Source organism: Halichoerus grypus, chromosome 6, assembly GCF_964656455.1.
Source record: "Halichoerus grypus chromosome 6, mHalGry1.hap1.1, whole genome shotgun sequence".
In the NCBI taxonomy this organism is placed as follows: domain Eukaryota; kingdom Metazoa; phylum Chordata; class Mammalia; order Carnivora; family Phocidae; genus Halichoerus; species Halichoerus grypus.
In genome coordinates this window covers 118,178,811-118,203,252 of record NC_135717.1, presented here as the reverse complement: position 1 = coordinate 118,203,252, position 24,442 = coordinate 118,178,811, and the positions used below count along the sequence as shown (strand labels likewise).

The window sequence follows — 24,442 nt, the reverse complement described above, 5'->3', positions numbered from 1 at the left end:
AGCTTGCTGTGCCCTGGGGAGCCAGAAGTACCCACTCTGTGGGAAAGAGGGCTGGCCTGGGAGGCGGGAGGCCTGGACTGGGCCACGTGATTGGGGCAGTGGCTCCCCATCTCCAGCCTGTCTCTTCCTCCAGTCCCAGAGGGGCCGAGAGCTCTTCCACCCCTGACCACCTGAGTCTCTCCCTGCTGTGGCCCCACCACCCCAGAGTGGCATGCCAGGCCCAGGGAGGGCACACAGGGCCAGCTGGCCAGGGCAAGAGTATCCAGGGACATCAGGCCAGGGAGGAAGGAAGAGCAGGCCCCAGAGAGCGAGTGACCACGGAAGTGAGAGAGAGGGGCCTCCGGAACCGAGGGAAGGTGGGATGGAGGGGACACTGTGGGCTCACTGAACCTTCTGCCGCCCCACCTGAAGCTCTGTGGGAACCACGTGGCATCTTTTCTATAGATCCTTCATTCTTAAGATGAAACAGGGGAAAGAGAAGGGAGGACAGAGGAAAGGAGGGAAGGGGGTGGATGGGGGTCAGGGACCCTTTCCCATAGCCCTTGAGGAAGAGCTGCATGCAAGCCCCGCCATCCCCCCACAGGCAGGCCCCGGGTCTGAGCCACCATTCACCGAGGGCTTCGTGTCCCGCCCTCCACTAAGTTCTGTGCGTACACTGCCTCCCATGGCGGGGGTTGAGGGGCGCCTTTCCATCCCTGACATGGAAGTCAGCTAACCTGCCTGAGGTCACCCCAGCAGCGAGCAGCCAGGCTGAGTCTGGAGCCCGAGTCTCACCTGTCCAAAGCCAAGGGCTCTTGGTCTTGGCCATCTATTTCCTCTCCAGCCTCTGAGACAGTGGGATGTGCTAGTAGGTGCTCAATAAACCCGAGGTCAAAGGAAGGAAGGGGGGGGAGACAGGAAGAGAAGATAAGCCAGGGAGACTCTTAAGCAGCTAGAAGATAAATAAAAAGGTGTTGTTTCCTAGTGCCAGATGGCACGCCGCCCAGGACGGCTGCCCTGCACTCTGGGAGCGCATGGCCTGCGCTTGCCTCATCTTTTCCAGAAGTATGTGAGCCCAGATACGTCAGCCTTCAGGTATGCAGTGAGGTCTGCAGAGAGAGGTGCTCTCTGCACGCCTCTCTCTCCTTCCTCCTGGGGTCTGCCCTTGCTCTGCCACCACCGCACCCCCACCCAGCCCGCTAGCCAGCCCAGCCTCGCCGCCCCCCTCCCTGGAGCCAGACCCAGCTCGATAGGGGGGCCTGTGAACAGCCCCCTCAAGCAGGCAAGTCTCAGGCCCCAGGGAGGAGATGTGTGCGTGGTGCCGGGGGAGGGGCAGGAGCATCGCATCATCTAACAGGTTGGTCGGGCTGGGAGGCGTCCCGCCCTCCTGGAGCTAATGAGCACTGTAGGACAGGTGTTTGCTCCTCAGTCCCCAGCCTGCCCTGCCTGCGACCAGAGCCAGCTGTCTGCCACCCCGCAAAGGCTCACTCACACCCCCGTGCCCTCCCGCGTCCCGGGCCCGGGGGCCGCGATGGCCTGCCGCTCCTGCGTCGTTGGCTTCAGCAGCCTTAGCAGCTGTGAGGTGACCCCTGCGGGCGGCCCCCGGCCTGGGACCTTGGGATGGGGCAGCTGCGGGACCCCCGGGCCGGGCTTCAGCTCCCGCAGCTTCACAGGCTGCGAGGCACCTGGTACCATCCCCAAGGTAACCGTGAACCCCAGCCTGCTGGTGCCCCTGGACCTCAAAGTGGACCCAGCCATCCAGCAGCAGAAGAACCAGGAGAAGGAGGAGATGAAAGTCCTCAATGATAAATTTGCCTCCCTGATTGGCAAGGTGAGCTGAAGTAGGGGGGTGGCGCCTGAAGTAGGACGCCTGCTGGCAGAAGGGTTTGATAACTGAAAACTAAGGACCTTCAGACCTGCGCAGGCGGCTGAGCTCTGTATTTCTGGAGCATCATGCCACACCCCTGACCCCAGCCAATGAGGAGCCGGCAGGCTAGCTCTGAACAGAGAGCTGGTGAGAGAAGTCTCTGAGCCATCCTGGCACTGGGGGAGAAAGAGGCCCCGGGATGGCTCTGAGGGATGTCTGGGTAATAATGTGCTTCGTGGCTTGGGGTCACTGTCCCCCTAGGCGGACACTAGGGAGGAGCTCCAAGTGTGGCCAGGAGGATACCCCCTCGTAGGAATGGCTGATGGAGACATGGTTTGCCGTCCGACTCCAAGGCAGGCGGACAGAGGAGATGAGCTCCCAAGGGTCCGCCCTCCTTTCCAGGCCTTGGCCCTGCTCAGCTTCCGGAGGTCAGAAGTGCCAGCAGGGCCAAAGGGGCACCTGGAGCCTCCAGAAGGAGGCTTTGGATTAGGGATGCCGCAGTAGCATGTCAGGAGATAGGAATGTAGAGAATCGGTGTTGCGAGTCAGAAGCAGACAGGCAGCCAGGCCTCCCCGGCACCCACATGAGAGAGGGAGTGAGTCCCCAGCACCCAGACTTCCTAGACCCCACTGCCGTGGCCGGCATGCTGGTGCGAGGCACTCCTGTCCACCTCCACCCCAGGGCATTGGCTTCAAGAGCTCTGAGAAAGTCCTGCCCACCTCCCGAGCCCACTCCTCATTCACCTCCTCCAAGAGACCTCTCCAGATCGGCCCTCCCAGCTCTGCCCCCCTGCCCTGCCCAGAAACAAGGATCATAATAGTAACAGCTGCATTAATTGCTAACTACATGCCAGGCACCGTACTGGATGCTCTACATATTTACCTCAGTTTCCCTCAACAACCTTATGAAAGAAGTCCTTTTATGCCCATTTAACAGATGAGGAAAACTCAACTTCTCCCTCCTACTCAGTACACCAGAGCCCCATCCTTCTGCCCTCACCCTGGTCCTTGTCTGCACTTGTCCCCCTGCCTTGGTGTTCCCCTGCATGTTGCTAGGGTCCCCCGTAAGGCGGGCATCCATAGAGAGGGGCAGAGGGAAGAAGGTAACACGTATGGAGCATCTGCTTGTGCCCAGCTCTCTGCGGGAACTTCACAAATGAGTGTCATTGGCTTACACGGCCACACTCCCCAGTGGCTATTTCCCCTACTGTAGAGATGAGGAGACAGCATCCCAGAGGTTAAGTGCCTTGCCCAAGGTCACACTACCACCAGGCATACAGTCTGGACTTGAACTCAGGTCTGTGGGTTTGTTTTCCCCTCCCCCCAACTCATGTGCCCAGACCAGCGTTCCTGCACCCGCACCCGGGGTGTGACCAGGGTCGGGGCTTGAGGAGGGGAAATGACAGCTGGAGAAGGACAACCATCCACTGAGGTGGCGCGTTCCCTCCCCCAGCCCCGGGCCTGGCCGGCCGTGCAGAGCCCTGCACTGCTGGGCTGTGTGCCCTAGGAAAACAGCCTGCTGCCCTGGGAGGCAGGTCCCTGCAGAGCCACCTCCTCTCGAAACCGCTTTAATCCCTTAAAAGGAATGCTTCGTGAGCTATGTAATTTGGCTCGGATGGGCGGCTTTTCTCTCTGAACGCCAGGGCTGATATCACCCTGTGCCTTGGCCTTGGGGACAGGAAAGATATGTAGGCACAGGGAGGGGGCCCAAGGGGCTGGGGTCCGGTGCCCGGGGGCCAGGGCGACACCCTCTGAGGTCTTTAGCAGAACTGGAGCCTCCCAACCCTAGAGCCTTGGCCTTGAGACAGATGCTCTTCAGGGTAGAACGCTGGAGCCATGGGAGCCTGCCTCTTGGGGACCCTGATCGCTGGGGCCAAAAAGCCCCAGCTGATCCACCAACCCTACAGAGAAGGTCGTTAGCTCAGTCTGTTAACTTATGTCCTCCCCGTCTCCTTGTAAAGGCCTCAAGGGCCCAAGGGAAAAACCCCATTCCTGGAATTGAATCTGGGTTCTACCTCTGACCAGCTGTTTAATCTCAGGCAAATTATTTGACCTCTCTGCTTCTCAGTATGCATCCGTGTAATGGGCTGGTCAGGATCAAATGGGATAATTTTTGAAAAGCATTTAAAAAGCACTTACCATGTGCCAGATGGGTTCTGTTTGTTAAATAAAAAATATCATAAATGGGCCCAGCCCAGGGAGCTCTTGAACCTAGGTGGCCCCTTGCAGGCAGGAGCCTGAGAAGAGCCTGAGAAGAGGGTGGGAGAGCTTCGTGGGTAGCAGTGGTACACGGGGCCAGGGCCGGAAAGAACTGTATGGGCCCAGGGGCAAGAAGTCATAACCAGCGCAGGCCTGGGGGGCTCTAGGCAAAGGGAAGAAACAGACAGGGGCCCTTCAACTCCTCGTCCCCTCTGGGCCCTCTGAGGCACCAAGAGAAATCAGAGCGCACTGAGGAGGAGAAGGAGGAAGTGAAGGAGGAAGAGGAGGATGGGGGTGTTGATCCCCAGGAGTCAGCCGAGGGTCCCTGGAGCCATGTTGGGTCTTCCCTCTGCAGGCTGTGTTTCCTTGAGCAAGCCACTTACCCTCTCTGAGCTTCAGATTCCGCCTCCCTGCTCTGCTCCTGCTCTGTAAACAGCCCTGAGCTCATGCCAGAGGCAGGGCGGGTAGGGGCACAGCCCTGAGAGGAGGGGGAGAGAGTAGCAGCAGTAGGAGGGGAGGTTGAGGCAGGCCGGGAGAAGGCTGCGGTGCCATCCCACAGAGGCACGTGCAGACCGCAGACGGGATGGAGATGGGACAAGAGAAAGGACCGCCAGCAGCCCACCTGAGGAGGCTGTGGAAAGGGGACCTAAGAGGGGCGGTGAAAGGCCCGGGGACAGAGGGATGGGCACAATGTCTTCCCGTGGGCCTGTGCGGCCTCTGGAAGTCACCGGAACCACCACGCAGCGGGCACCTGCTGGCGGGAGGGTCTGATAACCGACAACCACCCCCCATGCCCCTGGGGTCACTGCCGGCGTCTGAGGCCTCCCTCCCCGGGGAGCCCCCAGCCAGGAGCTCCAGCCGCCTGGGGCTGCTCGGTTCCCAATACAGAAAGCACATCTCTCCCCACCCCGGGCTGGGCCTGCTTTTCAGCTGGGTGGTGGGGCTGGGTCACAGTGAGTTCTGTGTTTGTGGGCTTCAGTTTCCTCCCCTGTAAAACGGGAGGCAGGTAGACCAGGGGTTTGCTCTCTGAGGCCCCTCCTAGAGTGCTGCCTATGATCTCAGGGCAGGGGGTCAGTCAGAACGGGGAGGAAGGGCACTAAGAGGTGAGTGATCAGCAGCCTTGATAGGTTAGAGCGATGAACTGCTTCCCCAGCCCTCCCCGGGCCTTTGTTCCAGAGAGGGAGGAGCCTTGTGCTGGGAAGGTCCTGGATGGGGGTGACTTTCCATCCCCACCCACTGAGACAACAAGAAACTACCCCCCCCCCCCCACACACACACACACACACACACGGCAGCAGGGAAAGGGCTGCCCCATGTCTCACAACCAAAAGTGCTCTCTGGCTGGACTGGCCGGCCAAACGCACACCATCCCCCAGCGGCTGGTACTGAAGCATAGGAAACTGAGGTGAGACTAAGAGAAGGACTTCCTGGCGTAAAGGGTGTTTTGTTGCTTATGGGTGGAGGAGGGAGCCTCACATCTCCCCTCTCACCTCACCCTCAATGTAAACACAGGGCCCTGGCTTGTCAAATCGGAAAGAAGGTGGAGTGAGCAAGGATCCTCCCCACCAGACATCCCTCTCACACACGCCGGTAGGACAGAAACCCTCTTGACTGCCATCCCTACGGAACCTGTTTGGCTGTGACAACAGCAGACTGTAGGCTTAGGGTGGCTGTGAGCTGAACGTCCCAGCACAAATGGGAGCTAAGCAGGGCGATGACAAACCCACAAGGCCATGGCCCAGGGTTCCTCGTGGCGTTGTCTACTGAGAACGTCAAAGGGGACTTCTCAAGGATGGGAGGGTGTCACGGGAAAACCCAAGAATGTGGGCAGGACAGGAGGAAAGAGGAGGGCCCACCTGGCCCCCAAATTCAAAAGAAATGGGGAGTCCATGAAGGTCCAGAGTGGACAGCGGCCATCAGGTGGGCCTGCCTGAGAAGCTTGGCCACCAAGTCCCTTGACCGCCATGGGCCCTCACCTCACCCTCTGTAGATGAAGAGTACAAACCAGTGACCCGAAAGGCTCCTGCTTATGATTCTGGCTCTTTCAGCCGTGATCGCGGGAGCTAGAGCCATCAGCGGGCAGGGGGCAGCCAGCAGCCTGGGGAACCCCCCGGGGCTGGTTGTCACAGCACCCTCGTGACCACAGCCTGCCCAGGAGCCAGGCCCCAGCCGTCTCTCGCAGCTGCCCCTGACGTGGGCACCAAGTGGTAGGGATCCCAAGAAGATAGCAGGTGGCTCCCCATCTGACGGGGAGGGTGGGAGGTCCGGACAAGTGAGGAGCAGATAAACTGAGGACCTCAGAAGGAAGGGAGGAGGGGCCTTCTTCTGAGCTGCGATCCTTTTTCTTTTACTTTTCTTTTTTTTTTTTTAAGTTTATTTATTTCAGTAATCTCTACCTACGCTCAATGTAGGGCTCAAACCCACCCACAATCCCAAGGTCAAGAGTCACATGTTTCCCCCCCACCCTCCCCCAATGAGCCAGCAGGGTGCCCTTGAGCTCTGATTCTTGGAGGCTTCCTGCAGGAGGGGAGCTGGGAGCGCAAACGGGGAGGGACGGGGATGGTAGAAAGGACAGTCAGAGGAAGGCTGGAGCCTGGAGAGAACAGGCAGCCTGGGCAGAGGCAGGGGGCCCCCCAGGCTGCCCTGGGCTGGACTGGGTGGAGGGCAGGAGAGGATTCAAGAGGGATCCTGACAGCGTGCAGTGGTTGGGCCGGGAGCCGTGGGAGGCCCTGCAGCAGTGTGAGCGGGGCAGAGGGAAGGAGGCAGTTTGAGAGAAGCAGCTGTGCCCAGAGCCCTCCCCGTTGTCACCCTCAAGGCAACGCCAGCCGGCCCCAACTAGAGGCGGACGTCAGTCCAGGAAGGGCAGGTGGGTCCCAGGGCCGCGGTGACTCCAGCCACAGACAGGAGCCCCATGTTGTGGGGGTTAAAAGAGTCTAAACCCCCACTGCCTTGGATTCCACACCTGGCTCTGCCACTTGCTAATTTTGTGACCTTGGGCCAGTTATTTGGCCTCTCTGTAAAGTGCGGCGGACGACTACACCTAGCCCATCAGGACGTGGGGACTAATGAGGCGAAGATGTCCAGCATCTAGAACGAGGCCTGGCTCACAGCAGGGAACACATAAACACTTGCTAGTATTACTGTTCCGGAGCACGGCCCCAGCTTCCTCTCCCAGACAGCCCTGAGAGGCGGCCAGGGCAGGCCGTGTCAGCCCCGACTTCTAGCTGGGGAAACTGAGGCCTGGAGAGGCTACAAGTCCAGGGTTGTCTGGAGCATTAACAATGAAGTCCTCGCCAGGCCCTGCACTGCTGAGCTTCCACGGCAAGATGAGACTAGGCTTGTCAGGTTGGGGGGGTGGGGGGGGACGGCAGACAGGCCTCTGACACCCTGTGTTTCCTGGGATCTCCCACCCAAGCCCCAGGCGGGCATGGAGGGCCTGTCACCTCATGGGCCCACTCAGCCCCTTCCCTCCTCTCTCGGCCCCGCTCCTCCCCGAAGAAACCTTGGCTAATTGGCTCCACCCCTTTCTGATTCCCTCCTTATCTTGCCATCTTCTGTGTGAACCATCCGCAATTGGAGATGTGATCCGGCTGCGCCCAGTGAGGCCCCGGGGGGTGAGCGCAGAACAGATGAGCCGCCACTGCCCGGGGAGGCCCCCATGCGGGCCCGCTGGCTGTCCGGGGGCCTCCGCGCCCGACCTGTCCGCGCCAGGCCCTCTCACCGCCGCTCCCCTGCTCTCCCAGGTGCAGGCCCTGGAGCAGCGCAACCAGCTGCTGGAGACCCGCTGGCGCTTCCTGCAAGGCCAGGACTCCGGCACCTTCGACCTCGGGCACCTCTATGAGCAGTACCAGGGCCGGCTGCAGGAGGAGCTGCTCAAAGTGAGCCAGGAGCGGGGACGGCTGGAGGCCAACCTGCTGCAGGTGCTCCAGAAGGTCGAGGAGTTCCGAATCAGGTAGGGTGCGCCCCACTGGGGCTGTGGGCAGGGGCCGAGGGTGGGAACCAACCTGCACCCGGATGCAAGGCCCCAGGCACCCAAGCCAGAAAGCGAGAAGACATCCTTAAAGAACATCTCTTGACTACAGACGTGCTTACTGGGGACCTACTATGTGCCAGCCAGTATTCTAAATATGGGGAGGAGATGACCGTGAACCCACAGCAACCCTCCCAAATACTGCCCCTGGCAATCAAGTCAGTCTCAGGTTGACGGACAGCTAAGCCCTGTGCTTGCCGGCCCTGGGCACCATTGCAGTCCCTGTGCCCTGTCCCCTCCTCCCGTGCCCATAAACACACTTGCTCCCGCCCACACATCCCACTGGCAATGGGAGATTGTCACCAGCTAGAACAACAGATGTTTGGAAATTTGATCTCGAGTGGGCTGGAAAGGGAAGGCAGGGGGCAGAACGGGGGGCGGGGGGTCTGTTGGAATAAAGAAGCAATCCCCTGTAGGTAATGCATGCCTGACCTCAGTGGTCGCCTTGGGATCTAGAGAGATGAAAAACCACAGCCCCAGCCTGTGAGGTGCCCATAGACTGGAAGGGGTTCACTCCTGGCCTCCACTCCTCACTAGCTCTGTGACCTCGGGCAAGCGGCTCAACATCCAAACCTCAGTATCCCCCTGTGCAGAGTGGGAGTGATGGTGCTGAGCCATCCTGAGGCTGCCGTGAGGAGGAAGTGGGGAGCTCAGCATGGCACCCGGCCACCATAAACGGCAACTCTTCTACCCCGTAGAAGGCTAACAGTAGTCCCTGTTAGCTTGCTAACACAGGCTTGCTGAACTGAACTGGGCAGTGAGGAGAGGCAGACCAGGTGCTTGGGTCCCTCAGAGGACAGGTGACATCTCTGACCAGACAGCAGGAAGGGCTTCAAGGACATGGAAGCTGAGACAGAGCAGAGAGGCTGTGTCCCTGCACTCCTTCCTCTGGTCTGGTGTCCTTTTGAGGAGGCCCTCGGCCTGGGTGAGGGAGGGTGGGATGTACCTGAACCCCTCCCCTCCCTTCCTCCAGCGCTTGGCCCAGCCCCAAGCTCTGCCAACCCAAGGTGAGGCCTGCAGTCTTGGGAGCAGCCAAGGGACTGGGGCAGCCTGTCAGGAGTCCAGTTCTGCGCTGTGGCTCAGCTTGCCCACCACCTCTCCTTATGACCTCCCCTGCTCAGGCCATAGTCAGAGATGGTCACGTGGCAAGTTGTCCCCACTCTGGGGGCTTCAATATCCTCATCTGTGGATCTATCTGGAACTTTCTGGCCAACAAGCATGATCTGCAGCCCTTGCCTGGGCTCCTCCTCATGGCTGGGCCCCTCCATGGCCGAGGGGCCCTCTCCCCCAGCCCGCCTTACCAGTTCCTAACAGAAACCCATGGGGAACCTCACTGCCCGTTCCGAGCTGCCTAGCTTCAACATCTGACCATGATGAGGGGAATCGTGTTGGCACACCAGAATCCAAGAGTTGTTTCACTGATGTCTGGCAGCTCTTTGGCTCTCAAAAAACCAGAGAATGGCTGGATGGGGGCCTGGGATCATCCTTTCATGGGGAAGGAAACACAGGCCCAGAGAGGGCAGGGAGTTGTCCTCAGTCACACAGCCATGTGCGCTAAGCCCATCCGTAACCCCAGCCAGCCGCGGGAGGAGGCTGCTCCTATGAGCCCAGCCAGATCACATCCATGGAAGCACTTTGTAACTGGAAGTTCTGTACAAACACTACTTGTTGTTTTAATCTGCTTCAGCCTCCTCCGTTGGCCTGTTGCCTGGTTTCCATCTGTGCCTGAGCTTGCTGTTTTGGCTCAGAGCCTCTCTTCCCCTCTCTGGGTAGGAAACCCACCAGGCTTGGGGGAGGTGAGGTTGGAGGGCTTCTAGATCCACAGGCCACAGCCAGGGAAGCTGCAGCCTGGCTGTGTAGAGCCGGGGGGGCCCCAGGAGCCGGGAGACGCCAGGCCAAGCCCTGACAGGGAGGGGTGTGCCCTGCCTGTACAAGGCCGATGAGATCAGCTTCACTCCTAGAAATAAACAAGTGGGGGGGGGGGGCGGGCGGGGTGGGTGTGACAAGCTGAAAAGGGCTGAGAATGGGTTTGGGAACTGGTGGCTGGCAGACTGGCAGGGGATTGGGAGTGGAGTGGGGGAGATAGCATTTACCTAAGTCTCTATAATGACAGAGACTTCCAAAAGCTTTGATGTAGCCAGGACCCCAAGGATCAGCTAGCTAACCCTTGTATTTATTAAGAATGAAGCAGAGGCCCCACAAGGGGAAATCATTTGCCCAAGGCCACGTAGCAAGTGACTAGGGGGTGCCATATACTGTTGTGCAGGAGGTTCACTGCACAAGAGCTTCTGGTTGAGGGGGTGAACTAGGGCTGAAATCCAGTGGAATTGGTGAAATGGGAGGAGGGAAGGCTATACAAAAGGATTGGAAGGACAGTGAGGGGTAAGGAGGAGGTTTGACACCTCAGAGAACCCCCACCGGACAGCTCTCTCCAAGGTCCTGCCCCCAAGCAGGCAGAACTCTGCTATCCAGATGGGAGGGGAGAAGGGGAGAGCCTTGACCACTGGGCTTACACAGGGAGGGCCAGCCAATGAGGGGCTTCTCAGCTTGGGGCTCTCTAGACCCCCACCCCCAGGGCAGGGAAGTCCTCAGAGGCCACCAAATTCCCAGTGGGAAGTCTGGGATGGAAGTGCAGAGAACCATCCGCTCTCTCTGCCATGAGGCTTCCCATGGTTTGTCTCCAGAAAGGCTAGAGGCCAAGGCAGAGGGAATGAGGGCCAGAGCCTGATGTTAGATAGAGCAGAGCTCAGGTAATAATAATAGCTTTAGCAGGTGCCATGCACTGTTGTAAACACTCCGTGTATTAACTTATATAACCCTTGTGACATCACTATTGTCATGACTGAGGCACGCACAAGCAGCTTAGCCAAGGTCCCACAGCTAGTTAGCAAGGAGCCAGGACCTAAACCCAAGTAGTGGGGCTCTGGAGCCTACTTGCACAGAAAAGGGAGCAAGAAAAGCTTCCTGGGCATATTTTTGGCTCTGGTAGGCCCCAGACTGCAGACCAGTCCCCCTGGCCCACCCTCCACACCACACCCATGACCCACATCCTGAGAGCCCCTTGCAGACTCTGGGAAGCCAAAGCAGCAGCCGGGAGTCCGTGCGCTAAGCACACTGAGTCTCAGAGACCCAGTGCCCGGCAGGCTCTTAGCTGGGGCCTGCTCCCCTCAGCTTCTCAGGTAAAGCCTGGTGGAAAGCAAGGCCTGAGTGGTGGCAGGCCCAGCCAGCTGACGTGGGCGAAGGGTGACGCTGCCCCTGCCATGAGGTCAGGGAGTGGGGTGGGCAGGCGACTGTAATTAGAGCCGCCAGTGATTCAGGCATTCCCTGGAAGCCACAGAATCCCCACATCCACGGAGGCAGGCAGGGCTGAGGGCAAGAAGTCTGCGCTGGTAGACACCCACCCCGGGGAGGGCCAACACAGAGGTTTGATTAGAGCAAGGGGTGAAGGTCAGAGACCCAGAGATGCCGTCTCTCATCCAACAGTGTCCTTGTTCCAAACACAAGGTGGAGTAGAGAAAGGAGGAGGCAAAGCTAAGAGAGGGAACCCACCTTTGTGGAGTATCCACTATGCACCTCTGTCACTGTACCAGGGGTGGGCTTGGTCCGACCCCCGCACGTGCACACACACACCCCTAACAGACGGGCGAGCCGAGGAAAGAGGGGTGCAGTTACCTGCCCAAGAACACACTGTAGGTCTATCTGACTGCAAGGTCCACACTCTCGCCTTGGGAGGGAACATGATGGAATGGTGTCCTACCAGCTAGCAATGCAGAGGGGAGGCAGGGAGGTGGGAGAGGATGGGCCGTGAGCAGACAGCTCGGAGCAGACTCGACCAAAGGCACAGCTTGTAGGAAATGGAGATTCTTGGGGGAGGAGATAAGGAAAAGATGAGAGAACAAAGTTAGGGAGACAGGGCTGCGCAATCAGGAGAGGCTTCCAGGAGGAAGTGGATATGAGGAAGAGCCAGGAAGGAGACAGATGAGCCCTGGGAGAGAACTGGCTGATCATCCAGGAGTGAGAGAATGGTGTCATGGGCTTAGAAGGGATGTGTCATAGATGAGGGGCTGCATCCACCCGAGGCAAAGGCCACTTTTTTTCTAATTGGCATAAGGCACCAAATGGGACAGCAGAGGCCCTGAGCCCCACTCCAGAGGGTTAATCATACCCCAAGCTCCTGCCACCTGCAGCTGAGCAGCCTCTCCTCTCTCTTTCTCTCTCTGCCGCTGCCTCGCTCCCTCCCCCTCTCCCAGGTATGAGGAGGAGATCTCCAAGCGCACAGACATGGAGTTCACCTTCGTCCAGCTGAAGAAGGTAGCCTGCCCAGCCTGCCCCAGGGGCTCCGTCCTCATGGACCCTCTGCCCTCGTTCCCTCAGGCTCCCCAAGCAAAGCCCTCAGAGGCTTGAGTCCCGGGACCACAGACAGACATGGGTACCTGTCCTCACCCTGCTGCTTCTCCCAGGCACTGAGCCAGGGCTCCCTTGGGAGTCACCCCCATCTCCCTCAGGAAGATGAGCACCCCACTCCCGCCCTGAGATGCCCCCTCCCCTGGCACTCACCACTGCTCCCACCCCCAGGACCTGGATGCAGAGTGTCTTCGTCGGACCGAACTGGAAACCAAGTTAAAAGGCTTGCAGAGCTTCGTGGAGCTGATGAAAAACATCTATGAGCAGGTGAGAAAATGAGACCAGTGTCCCACAGAACCAAGAGCTGACTCGTCCCCAGGTAAGGGATGCAGGGGAGGGAAGGGTGTCCAGTGAGGCGTGGAACCTTCGGCAGTCATTACAGACATAACACAGACATAACAATCTCCCAACCCCTTCTCACGCTGCGGTCAATAACCCAACACGTCCCCTCATCCCTCCATTCATGGAGCACTGGCAAGTTCCCAAGAGGCCTCGCGCTCAAGGAGGACCTGTTTCTTTGAGTGTGCTGGGGTGCGGAGGGCATGTCGGGGGCCGGTGCATCCAGGCAAGGGTTGGGAAGTGGCCTGAGAGACAGGGAACCAGGGGGCCTTGAACAGCTGTTCTTATTGAACTCATCTCTCCCCATACCTGCAGCCTAAATGGCAGGCACCCACAGGCCTAGCTCGGATGGACATGCCCTTGGCCCTCCCCTGTTTGGCAGGGGAGACCTGTGGTCAGATTCTTGAGTTCCCAGACAATGCTAGCTTCTGCCAGAACAAAAAGGACCCAGTAAATGCAGAGGAGCCTCTGGATCCCTTTCTGATTGTGTCCCTAAGTCCTTGCCTGAGCCTGGGGGGACCATGACCCCACAAGGCCTAGCCCACGGCCAGGTCAGTCCACAGATGGGCCCTGCTGCTGACTGCGGACGCTCCCCTCCCCTCCACTCTGCCCCCGGGCACCACATCCCCTGTTTCGGGAGTCAGGAGCTAGAGGGGCCATGCTGCAGGTGACCTAGAAGCAGGCCGAGCCACTGTGGGGACAGCAGGACTTGGCAGTCTGTGTGCCGCAAACTACTGGTGCCAAACTATGGCCGTGTGGCCAAGATCAGAGCAGGGATCAAAGTCATCACTGCCATCAAAAAGTTCTGCTAAAATGGGGGCACCTGGGTGGCTTGGTCGGTTAAGGTTAAGCATCTGACTCTTGGTTTTGGCTCAGGTCATGATCTCAAGGTCGTAGGATCGAGCCCCTTCTCCGCTCCGCGCTCAGCAGGGAGCCTCTTGAGATTCTCTCCCTCCTTCTTACTCTGCCCCTCCCTCTGCTCTCTCTCTCTCTCTCTCTCTCTCAAATAAATCTTTAAAAAAAATAAAAATGAAATGAAGAGTTCTGCTAAAGTGGCCCTAGGGGTTGCTGACCACAGCTTGGCGGTCTCGTCCTGTGGAGAGGGAGATTGGGCCTCGTAGCCGCATATGGGCCACACTGCTCTCCAGTAGGCTCGGCCCCCGGCGGGGGCTTCCATGGGGCCTGAGACCTGTTTGTGGCCATGGGAGGTGGCCTGGCGGAGAGAACAGCGCAACCCTGGGGAGCAGCAGGAAGGTAGCCTTTCCAGGCGGACCAGGACCTCCGCCGCCCTAAGAAGCTTCCCGCCCCCGGCCGAGCCCTCTGGGGCTGCGCAGGGCACCCGGCCCACTGACCGGCCTGAGAAGTGGGCTAGGAGTTCCTCTGCCCACACTCCCTATGGAGCCAGGCAGACAGCAGCAGGGCCAATGTTTCAGAATCCACACTGGGCTCTGGCTCCCAGCCAGGATAGCGGCCCAGCCGGCGTGGAGACTTAACTGGAGGTAGTCCAGGCATGGCCAGACATAGGCCTGGGCATTGCCAGAGTCACCCCCACAAAACTTCGTGGCCCCTGCTCCATCTGGATTTAGCAGCCCTTGGACCCCAATCCTGGCTCTATCTTCTTTTCTGTTTCTACGACTTTGGGCTAGTTATTTCTCCTCTCTTTGCCTCAGTCTCCTCATCTGTAAAATGGGGAGAGTCATAATACCAGGCTCATTGGGTTCTGCTGATGACTAAATCCGTTCATCCGGGTAACAAATGTTTATCGCTCCCCTGCTGGGTGCCTGGCACCAATATAGCAGTGAGTGTGATGGGCAAAGTCCATGTTCTCGGGGGCTGCCACTGAGCTAAAAGGGGAGACAGGTAATAAGCAAGTCAACAAACATCTCAGCAAGATCATTTGGGAGGGTGAAAAGGGCCGGGCTGCGCAGAACCCGATGATGTGGTAGTGCTGGAGGGGAGGGGAAGTCAAGGTCAGGGGGCATCTCAGAGGAGGTACAAGAGAGGGAAGGCCCAGCCTGGGGAGGGCCAGCCCAGTGGAGAGCTGAGAGGGCTTCGGGCAGAAGGAGGGGCAAGCATCAAGGGCAGGAGTGAGTCTGGTGACGAAGGGGGGAAGGAAGAGCTCTGGCCAGGGTCAGCTCACAGAAGGCCCTGGGCCCCGAGTCGGGGTTTGGATCTTATTCTAAGTGTGATGGGCGGCTCCTGGGGGTACTAGGGGGGGCGGGTGGTACAGACAGGGTAAAGGTATGGCAGTGCTGCGGAGAAACGGGACCGCTGCGGACGTGGGGTTGTTCGGTGCATGGCACAGGGGTGATTACTCTGGGGGCAGCGAGGTGCCAAGTTGGTGTCGGGTCATAAGGTTTGCGTCTCTCTTCAGGCAGCGCTGCAGGCTGAGAAGGCAGCCCTGACCCTATGCTAAAAAGAGTCCCCACACCAGTGGGTCTCTACACTGGCACTAAGAGAAATACAAAGTGAGCCACACATGTAATTGTTTTTTCTAGTTGCCACATTTTAAAAAAAGAAACAGAAAAAATTCACTTTAATAATACAATTTACTCAGCCCAATATATCCAAATGTGATTAGTCAGCAGGTAATCAATACCAAAAAAAAAAATTTTTAAGATTTTATTTATTTATTTGAGAGAGAGGACAAGCGGAGGGGAGAGGGAGAAGCAGACTCCTTGCTGAGCAGGGAGTCCGATGCGGGGCTCGATCCCAGGACCCTGGGATCATGACCTGAGCCGAAGGCAGATGCTTAACCGACTTAGCCACCCAGGCGCCCAGTACAAAAAATTAATAGGCTGTCTTACAATCTTTTTCTCATGCCAAGTCTTCAAAATCGGTGTGCATTTTACACCTACAGCTCATCTCAATTCAGACTTGCCACCTTTCAAGTGCCCACAGCCTCATACGGTTCGTGGCCACCACATGGGACCAAGCAGGGCTCAGCAAAAGAAGGTGGCAGCCATGGCTACCTCAGGTGAAGGAAAAACAGGGCAGGACGTGAGTAGCCCCAGGAGGGCTGGACATTCTAGTTTCGACTCTGGAGCAGATACCAGGTCAGAAAAGCACGGCTGTGGAGGCCCACCTTGGCATTTCAGAAAACAGCCCTTTCCTCTTGCACACACACACACACACACACACACACTCACGCATCACATGGCCAGGATAAATTCTCAGAAGCCAATGGCCATGGGCTGCTCAGGGCCTCACGGATACACCGCAGCTTCCTGGGTAACCCCTCTGCCCCCCACCTCCAGAGACACAAACCGGTGAGAGGACCCAAGAGCTCACACTTCCCCTCAGCTTCCAAGGTACACGCCAGCTCCCAGGTGCTTTTGGGGCCTGGCTGCATCCAGCCAGAATGCCACCTGCCCCACCCATCAGCTCTCATTCCAGGGAGATTAGCTGTGCGGTCTCCCGACAACCCCCTGCAGCCGGGCGCACCTCCCAGAAGGCCCTTCCCTGCAGAGCGAGCCTGGTGTGTCTAAGATGCTTTGGCGCCCGCCTTCGTACTGCCAGGGAGGCTGCTCGGCCCCTGGACCCTTCACCCCAGCTTCGTCACCTGTTACAATAGTGTCCTTAGCTACTATCTCCTGAGGACCTACTCTACCCCAGGCGCTGTATGAACGGCTTTCCAGGTGTAATCTCATTTACTCCTCACGGCAACCCTATAAAGGTAGGGGTCCTGATTAGGGGAGCACCAACTTTAGAGCAGCTTGGATGTGGATCCTGGCTCAGTCATTGTGTGAACCCTAGCACGTTCTTCTCTCTATATATATCTCAGTTTCCCCATCTGTAAAATGGGGAAAATGATAGAGCCTAGCTCACTGGCCTGTCGTGAGGATCTATTTTGTTAATATATCCTAAAGCAGTGAGAACAGTATCTGGTACATGGTAAGTATTAATAAATGTTAGCTGGTTTCAATTTGATAATCATACTCATTTTACAGATGAGAAAACAGAGGCTCTGAGAGGTTTAAAACCTGGCCAGGGTTACACAGCTACTAAGAAGGGGTAGTATTCAGCTCCTGGTGCCATTAAGCACTACATTTTACCGAGCAGCTCTAAATTACGCCTCAGGGTCACTGCCTCCCCTGACCCAGAGACCACAAAGAGGGTGGTCCCACCCGCGGCTGTCTCCTCAGGCTCAGGCTCTGAAGAGAAGATTTAAACTTCACCTTGGCTCAATTCTTGCCAACCTGGAGGGCCTGTCCCGTAGTAGCTGAACACAAGCCGGCATTGTTATACCCTCTGCGGCCCAGCGGGGGCCGGCGTGCCTGAACAGGCCTACGGATGTTCTAAACCCTCCGTTTCCTACTCCTGTTTACCAAGCTCACGCTGACCCTGCCTCCTTCCAGAAAGGATCCGAGGCTGCTCCATCAGCTCTGTTTTGCCAATCCCTTCTCCCTGCTAGGAGAAGCCCTGCTCCAGTGCATTCTGACAATGCCCTGGCCTTTTCCTGGCCCATAACAAATGCCACCTCAGGCCTGGGCTAAAGGGCTTTCTCTGGAACTCTCTATGCCCACTGACCCCCCCCCCATAACATGTTGACCAAGGAAGCCTCAAAGCTGCATTCCTCAAACTGTCCACAGCCAAGGCCTGCCTGGGATCTTGGTTCCATGTGGGAAATGCCAGTCTGTAAGCATGACCCGGGCAGCAGAGGTGGGACATGAGTCTGTAGGTACCATCGACCTTATTCTGCCAAGGGGCCAGGCCTTCCCCTGCTTTTGCCCAGAGATGTTTGCTAAGTTCTTTTGAAGATCAACCAAAATCCTTCATCTGGAGTCCTTAAGGGGCAGTTGGCCACTAGGCTCAGGGTCCTGTCAGCTCCGGGATGGAAACAGGTTGCCCCCAGCAGGCTTCCTTTTGCAGGAGCCGATCCTTGTCACCAGGGATGCGGGTGGGCAGGGTCAGGCAGCTCGCAGACAGGGGAGGGGCGGCCTTCCTCAGCAGGCCTCTGCAGCCGCCCCTGGGGCTCTAGCTGACCCAGGCCACCCCGCAGGGCACAAGCTGTGGGTCAGAGCACCAGCCTCGCTGCTGCAGACTCCAGAGGCTCAACCAACCGCAGCCACTCTGCACATAAAGCCGGACCAAGGGTCGGGAGGGGGCCCAAAGGTAGCACCCAAGGTCAGAATGCGGTCATGAGACAAAAACTGAACGTGGATGTGAGCAGGCCTCAGCCCCAGCTGCCAGGTCTCAGGACATGCCCGGGGCAGAAGAGCGGGTTCCACACCAGCAGACGGTGCAGCCAGTAAGGTCCAGCCTGTGGGCGCTGCTACGAGCAACCCAGTGTTTTCAGTACGAAAAATAGCAAAGAAGAGAGAGAAGGAGAGAGAGAGAGAGAGAGAGAGGTGGAGGCACAGCTATAGGATAAGAGAGACTTAGAGACATATGGACCGATTGCGAGATCGGGATCTGCTTTGGATCCTGATTCAAACAAACAGAAGAAGAACACACACATATATGGTATATATAAATACACACACATATATGAAGCAATCAGAAAAATGGGAACACTGGCCAAAACTTGCTGACTGAAGTACTTAAGTAAGGGTCAGGGTGAACTGTGAATACCAGTAGGAGTAATTGTGTGCCCCACACCCTCCCTCCCCCAGGTGAGCCCCACCCCTGCCTCCCGGGGTGCCTGGCCCCCTCCCTGCCACCTGACTCACTCTGCCAGTACAATGCTGGCCACAGCCCCTCGCTCCTCCTTCCCGCACCAGCCCGGCCCAGGCCTGGGTGGTTCGGCGCCTCCAGGGGCAGCGGCCCAGGGCCTGAAAGGTGACACCTGCAGCCCCTTAGGAACACCCTTGTCCCCACCTGCCTCTCTACACACCCCTGAGCGTTCAGGCCCAAAAGCTGGGGCTAGGAAGACAGACCCAGTTTCCGGCTCCTGTCTCTGCCCCTCTAGGGGAGCTTGACGGGAGCAGCAAGGGCTCTGGGAGCCTGCTCTGCGCCCACAGCTGTCTCCCTAACCCCTCCGTGCCGCCGCATCTTTCCTCTCTGTAACCTGGGGCTAGAGGTCATGCCGGCCTGGCGAGGACAGTGGATAGCGGGAAAGCACTTAGCTCGGAGCCTGGCCTGTAATGAGTCCCCCGGGGAAATGAGAAGTTTACCACTTCCAGGGCTCTCTGAGGATGCGGGCTGGCATTTTCTAAGCAGAGAGATGGACAGAGAGGAGGAGGAAAGAGGGATCCTAAAGGATGGGGAGAAGATGAAAATATTGAGGCCAAATTGCGTTGTTGCAGGCGAGCTGGTCAGCCAGATGGGGAGGGGCAACGAGCCTCCAGGGTGACCCTGAACTCACCTTGGCCTCTGCCCCTGGCAGGGGAGCAGGGAGTACAGCCGCACTCCTGCCCCTCATCACTCATGGGCTCCCATTCCAATATGCAAACTGAGCTGCTCGCTTCCAGATGCGGGGGACCCAGAGAGGCCGTGGCTCCCCAGGCCCTCAGGGAGCTCCCATCCAGAGGGCGAGGCCAAGCTGCACACCACTGAGCCATAATGGAGCAGAGGGGCCAGACCTCCTGGGCCTTTGCCACACCAGCCAGGAGGAAAGTGTCCCGCCCTGGGAGAGGTGGGGACACTGAAGAGAAATCAATAGGCTTGTAGTGAGCCTCTGGAAGCAGGAGTCTCTCGCTGCCCTGTCCCCTCCACCCAGAGAGGGAGGCCAAGCTGCGGATGAGCAGGAGTGGCCAACTGCTTCCCAGGAGTCGGAGCTGAGGGCGCATGGCAGGGAGGCCTTATCATTGGGTCATCTCTCTGGGACACAGAGAGGGCCACTCCCCCCGGGGATGCAGGGACCGTGGCTGGCTGAGGGTCTGGTGCCCCCCACCCACCAGCCCTGAGCCCCCACGTCTGTGCCTGGCCAGGAGCTGAAGGACCTGGCAGCCCAAGTGAAGGACGTGTCGGTGACCGTGGGCATGGACAGCCGCTGCCACATCGACCTGAGCGGCATCGTGGAGGAGGTGAAGGTCCAGTATGACGCCATCGCGGCTCGCAGCCTGGAGGAAGCCGAGGCCTACTCCCGGAGACAGGTTCGGGGCTCACGGAGCGGGGCTGACCAAGGGGGCAGGAGGCCGCCAGCCCAGGAGGCGCCGCCCCAGGGAAGGCGGAAGTCACCTTCAGCTCTGAGCGCTGAGAGTCTGTGAGAGGGCAGTGGGGAGCATGGGGCGACGGAGAATGTGAGAGCCCAGCACTGCGGGGGCCGAGGGGCCATGCGGTGGGGGAAAGGCCAGGGTCTGCGCCCTCCAGGAGCTCACAGCGGTGCCACCACCAAGTAACACCAGGCCGGGGTGGGCCCAGCCAGAGCTGGGCGTGGTGGGTGTCGGAGGGCGAGGCTGGCCTGCGAGTGTAGGGCTGCAGAGGAAGAGGAGGGGCTGGGAGGTGAGAGAAAAAAGGAGCAGCAAGGGGCGAGGGGCAACGGTGCTGGGAGGGACCCAGTGAACTGCCCCTCACTGTCACGTCCTGCATGCCCTCCAGCTGGAGGAGCGGGCTGCCTGCTCAGCTGACTTTGGGAACAGCCTCCGGAGCAGCCGCAGTGAGATCGCTGACCTCAACGTGCGCATCCAGAAGCTTCGATCCCAGATCCTCTCCGTCAAGAGTCATGTGAGTATCTGGAGGACCCACTTGGGGGTGAGGCAGGGAGGAGTGCAAGGGCACACTCTTTCTCTCTCTCTCTCTCTCTCTCACACACACACACACACACACGCTGAGTACATGCAAGACCCTGGGCAGGTCACTTACCAGCTCTGTGCCTCAGTTTCCTCTCCTGTCCTCCTAAGATGGCTGTGAGGACCGCGTGAGTGTCGCAGGTGAAGGTGGTCTGTAAACTGGCCAGGGCTGTGGGAACGATACAGAGCCCCACCACCACAAACCCCCAGAGCCCACCTCTTCCCTCCCAGGCCTCGGGCCAACAGTACTAAGAAGGGGCTGGAAGCCTAAGCCCAGCTTCCAGCCAGCACTTTAGAGGAGGCGCCGCCCTGTCAGGACAGCTGGGACAGGCTCCTCTGGGTGCTGTGCATCTTCCCTCCTTCATGGCCTCTGGCAGGGGTCTCCTAAGGTCTAACTGAACTCCCTCCTGCTGCAAGGCGACCCCCTGCCGCACCCAAGAACACTGTTGCTCAGCCCTCCCTGCCCTGCGCTCCCCCACAGAGGGCAGAGGCCGGCTCCTGGCCCACTCTCTCCTTCCCCCCAGTGCTCATGAACCCCTTCCCTCTGCAGTGCCTGAAGCTGGAGGAGAACATCAAGGCGGCAGAGGAGCAGGGGGAGCTGGCCTTCCAGGACGCCAAAGCCAAGCTGGCCCAGCTGGAGGCCGCCCTGCACCAGGCCAAGCAGGACATGGCCCGGCAGCTGCGCGAGTACCAGGAGCTCATGAACACCAAGCTGGCCCTGGACATCGAGATCGCCACCTACCGCAAGCTGGTGGAGGGCGAGGAGAGCCGGTGAGGGCTGGGGCCAGCGGGGTGGGGCCGCAGGAAGGCAGGACCAGAGGGCCAGCCCCACACAAAGCCAGCCTCCGCCTCCAGCAGGATACTGTGAGCCAGGAAGACCTGGAATCGTGTCCGGCCTCAGCCACTTACAAACTGGGACCTTGGCCCATTCATTAACTCCTCAGTTTTCCTATCTGGAAAATGGGCTGATCATGACACAGACTATGGTGGGGAGGACTGATACTATTCTGCACACAAATATCTGTCACAATTGAGCGCTCCGTAAATGTTAGCCGTTTGTGCAGGGGAGAAGAAACAGAGGCCCAGAGAGGACAACCTGGCTAGCCAAAGTCACACAGCAGGGCAGCCTGGGGCTGGGAATAACAACCAAGAATTGCCCTCCACCTGCCATTCCGCAGGGCCCCCAGGCCTAGCGGGGGCTTGAGCCACAGGCCCCCTTCAAATGCCCCCATTTCCGTCCTCCCCCAGAATGGACTTGCCTTCAGCCACCATGGTCAGCGTGGTGAAGTCCACATCCAGAACCGGTGAGTCTACTTCCCTAGGAACCCATGGCGGGGAAGGGGACATGGTGCGGGGAATCATGACCCTAAAGGCATCATTTTAAGTGGTCCCCCAACCTCCAGCCCCTTCCCTGCCCCACCCCTTATGTTCCCTGTAGCTGCCTCCAAGTCTAGCCTTTCAAGAGCCCCCTCCCGGAAAAAGAAGAACAGAAAAGGCCCTGTGATCAAAATCACCGAAATGTCTGAGAAGTTCCTGTCGCAGGAGTCAGAGGTCTCAGAGTAATGCAGCTGGAGCCCAGGAGCCTAGGTCGCCCCCCTGGAGCTGGAGGGACTTCAGCTAGACTCACGCAAGCAGCTTGGGACCTCTGGGTTGGGCGGGGAGGCAAACCTGATCCTGAACTGAAAGGGGGAGGGTTCAAAACCGGGACAGCTTTTCTGTGGGTGGCTGGGGGTGGTACAGGGCTGTCACCAGCTACTAAGAATCATGCCACTCCATCTCAATATCTCAGTCCTACCCTTCTAACCTTCTTGCCAGAGGTCCGACTGGGTAAACTGGAACTGGGGGTCACTTTTCTCTCCACCTCCTTTCTCTTCTGAGGCTCCTCCCCAAACAGAGGGCTTCCACCAAGGAACCTTTTTTGACCCTTTTCGCCCAACCCTTGCCCTAAACTCACTTACCAAGCCTTACCTTGCCTCTGCCTCAGGACCGAGGCTGGTGCCCTCGCTCACCCAGCCCCAGCCAGCCATGAATCAGGGGCTGAGGAGGACTGCCTGGGCACCCTCTCCCCATCTGGAGCTCCTGGGGAAACTGAGTGCTGAGCACCCCTGGGTTTCCCGCACCACCTGGGCACCTCCAGAGACCTGACAGTATTAGGGAGTGAAGGGAGGAAGCTCCCCGGGTGTGTGGGACCTGAGCATGGACCTCTGAGGTCAGCCCAGACGCCTGTGCTGCTTCCGTCCTCCTGTGGGGCCCTCATAGAGGGCCAGTCAGAATTGTACAGGCTGCGCAGCCAGCTCTGGCTCCTTCTCCAGAAGCTATTCTTGCCATGATAAACCCCCTGTGAGAGGGAGGCTAGATCACAGCCTGAGACCAGGCGGGGGAATTTGGCCCTCCCTTCTCCTCCCTGCCATCCTGGGGTTCACCACCCTGCCCAGGATCCAAGCTCTCTGCCCCCCACCCTCCACACCCCCCTCCCCACGCCTAGGTGTTTCCCAAGCCTGAAACCTGGCTTTGGTAGACCAGGCCCTGGAGACCCCAGCCCCACCCCCAGCACCAAACCCTGGACCACTTCCCATAAATCCCACCTCTCTGGGTCCCTGCTCTCTCCATCAGGCCAAACAGCCCCGCCCTCCCCTCCATCCTTCCTTGCATTTACTGAGGAGCCCAGGAACACCCCGCACCTGTGGGGTTAGAGCTGCTTCTTTTCTTCCCCTTCTGCCCCCTCTCCCCACCACACCCACTTCCCTGCCTCCCGAGCAGGGGCCATGAAGAAGGCACAGTCCAGGCAGGTCTGGGAGTTTCTGAGCCCTTCCGGTTGGGCTGGGGAACCCCATTGACAACCAAAAAGGAATTCTGCCTCCAAAGAGAAGATATGGTGCTGGGAGGAGCATTCCTCTTTCCTTGTCTTGGCTCTCACCTTTGAGGCTTGCAGGGGGATCCTGGCAGCTCCAGCCGCCCACTCCACCACCCACCCTCTCTCCTTCCCTCCCTGCTCCGTCCCTGTCCCTTGCCTCACTCCTCCGCTAGCCCCAGTCTTCCTTTCCTTTATCTCACTTTCCGGGACATCGTCCCCCTAGGCCTTGGCCACAACAAGACCGCAAGGTCCTCCATGCCTGTGGGGGGCACTGAAGGGCTAATGACGCTCAGGCCGGAGGGAACTCGGACGTATACTCATCCCGGAAGTCCCAAAAAGGGCGCTGATTGCTGCTCTTTCTCTGCCTATTTATTGGTTTCCAAGGGAGCAAATCCTCAGTGGGGATACAAGATATATAAAGTATATGTATTATTTTTCGTAACTTATGTGGCTTTTAACTTATTGCTTCCCTTCCTGTTTCTGCCTAATCAGTGCTGTATTTACTCTCTGGGTAGACAACACATATCCCAGCCACTCCACCTGGCTGGCTGACTATCTTGGGGCAATGCCCCCCTTCTCCCTGCCAAGGGATGAATAAAGTGCTGAGATTTGTCCATGGATAAAGCTGTGTGTTTTTGTCTCTCCTCTCAGGATTGGTCAGTCACTGGTCAAACAGGTTGACCACAGAACTTTGGGGATTCTCCAGTTATGGGGGAAGGGGCCCAGGGACTTAATTATACCTTCAGACCAATGCAACTTGGACACAAAAGGTCTCCTGCCCCACCATCCTATAAGGAGATTTTCCCAGTGTGGACCTATGTTCCCAGCACTCCCTGACGTGTCCAGGCACCACGTGGCCGCTTTAGCAAACACAGACATGGGGGATTCCCCAACTGGTGGCAGGTTCCTTCTCAACACTTTTGCTGAACCGTGGCGGTTGGCACAGCCCAGAATATATTCTGATGGGTACAGGTCTAATCCTGCCAAACCAAATTCTAGATCAACAAACAACGACTGAGGATCTTCTCAAACCCAGCCCTGCACTAAGACGCTTACAACTGTACCCCACCCCTCTGCCTCAAGAAGCTCACAGTCAAG

General features: G+C 58.4%; 1 protein-coding gene across 3 annotated transcripts; it reads left to right on the top strand.

The window, feature by feature from the left end:
- Positions 1-1,386: 1,386 nt before the first annotated feature.
- KRT80 (keratin 80) lies at positions 1,387-23,968 on the top strand. Of its 3 annotated transcripts, none has more exons than XM_036096392.2 (9): positions 1,387-1,810; positions 7,788-7,996; positions 12,325-12,385; positions 12,650-12,745; positions 19,690-19,854; positions 20,300-20,425; positions 21,041-21,261; positions 21,739-21,794; positions 21,929-23,968. In XM_036096392.2, exons 1-9 carry the CDS (start codon positions 1,511-1,513, stop codon positions 22,051-22,053), a joined length of 1,359 nt encoding a protein of 452 aa, XP_035952285.2. In that variant the 5' UTR covers positions 1,387-1,510; the 3' UTR covers positions 22,054-23,968. The 3 variants fall into 3 exon arrangements, with proteins under 3 accessions (XP_035952285.2, XP_035952286.2, XP_077932119.1); XM_036096393.2 differs by having other exon boundaries at positions 21,894-23,968; XM_078075993.1 differs by having other exon boundaries at positions 21,876-23,968.
- Positions 23,969-24,442: the final 474 nt, after the last annotated feature.

Coding starts and splice junctions, on each gene's coding strand:
- KRT80 (XM_036096392.2), top strand. CDS start 1,511: ATGGCCTGCCGCTCCTGCGTCGTTGGCTTCAGCAGCCTTAGCAGCTGT. Junction 19,855..20,299: donor AGGCCTACTCCCGGAGACAG/GTTCGGGGCTCA, acceptor CATGCCCTCCAG/CTGGAGGAGCGGGCTGCCTG. Junction 21,262..21,738: donor GTGGAGGGCGAGGAGAGCCG/GTGAGGGCTGGG, acceptor GTCCTCCCCCAG/AATGGACTTGCCTTCAGCCA.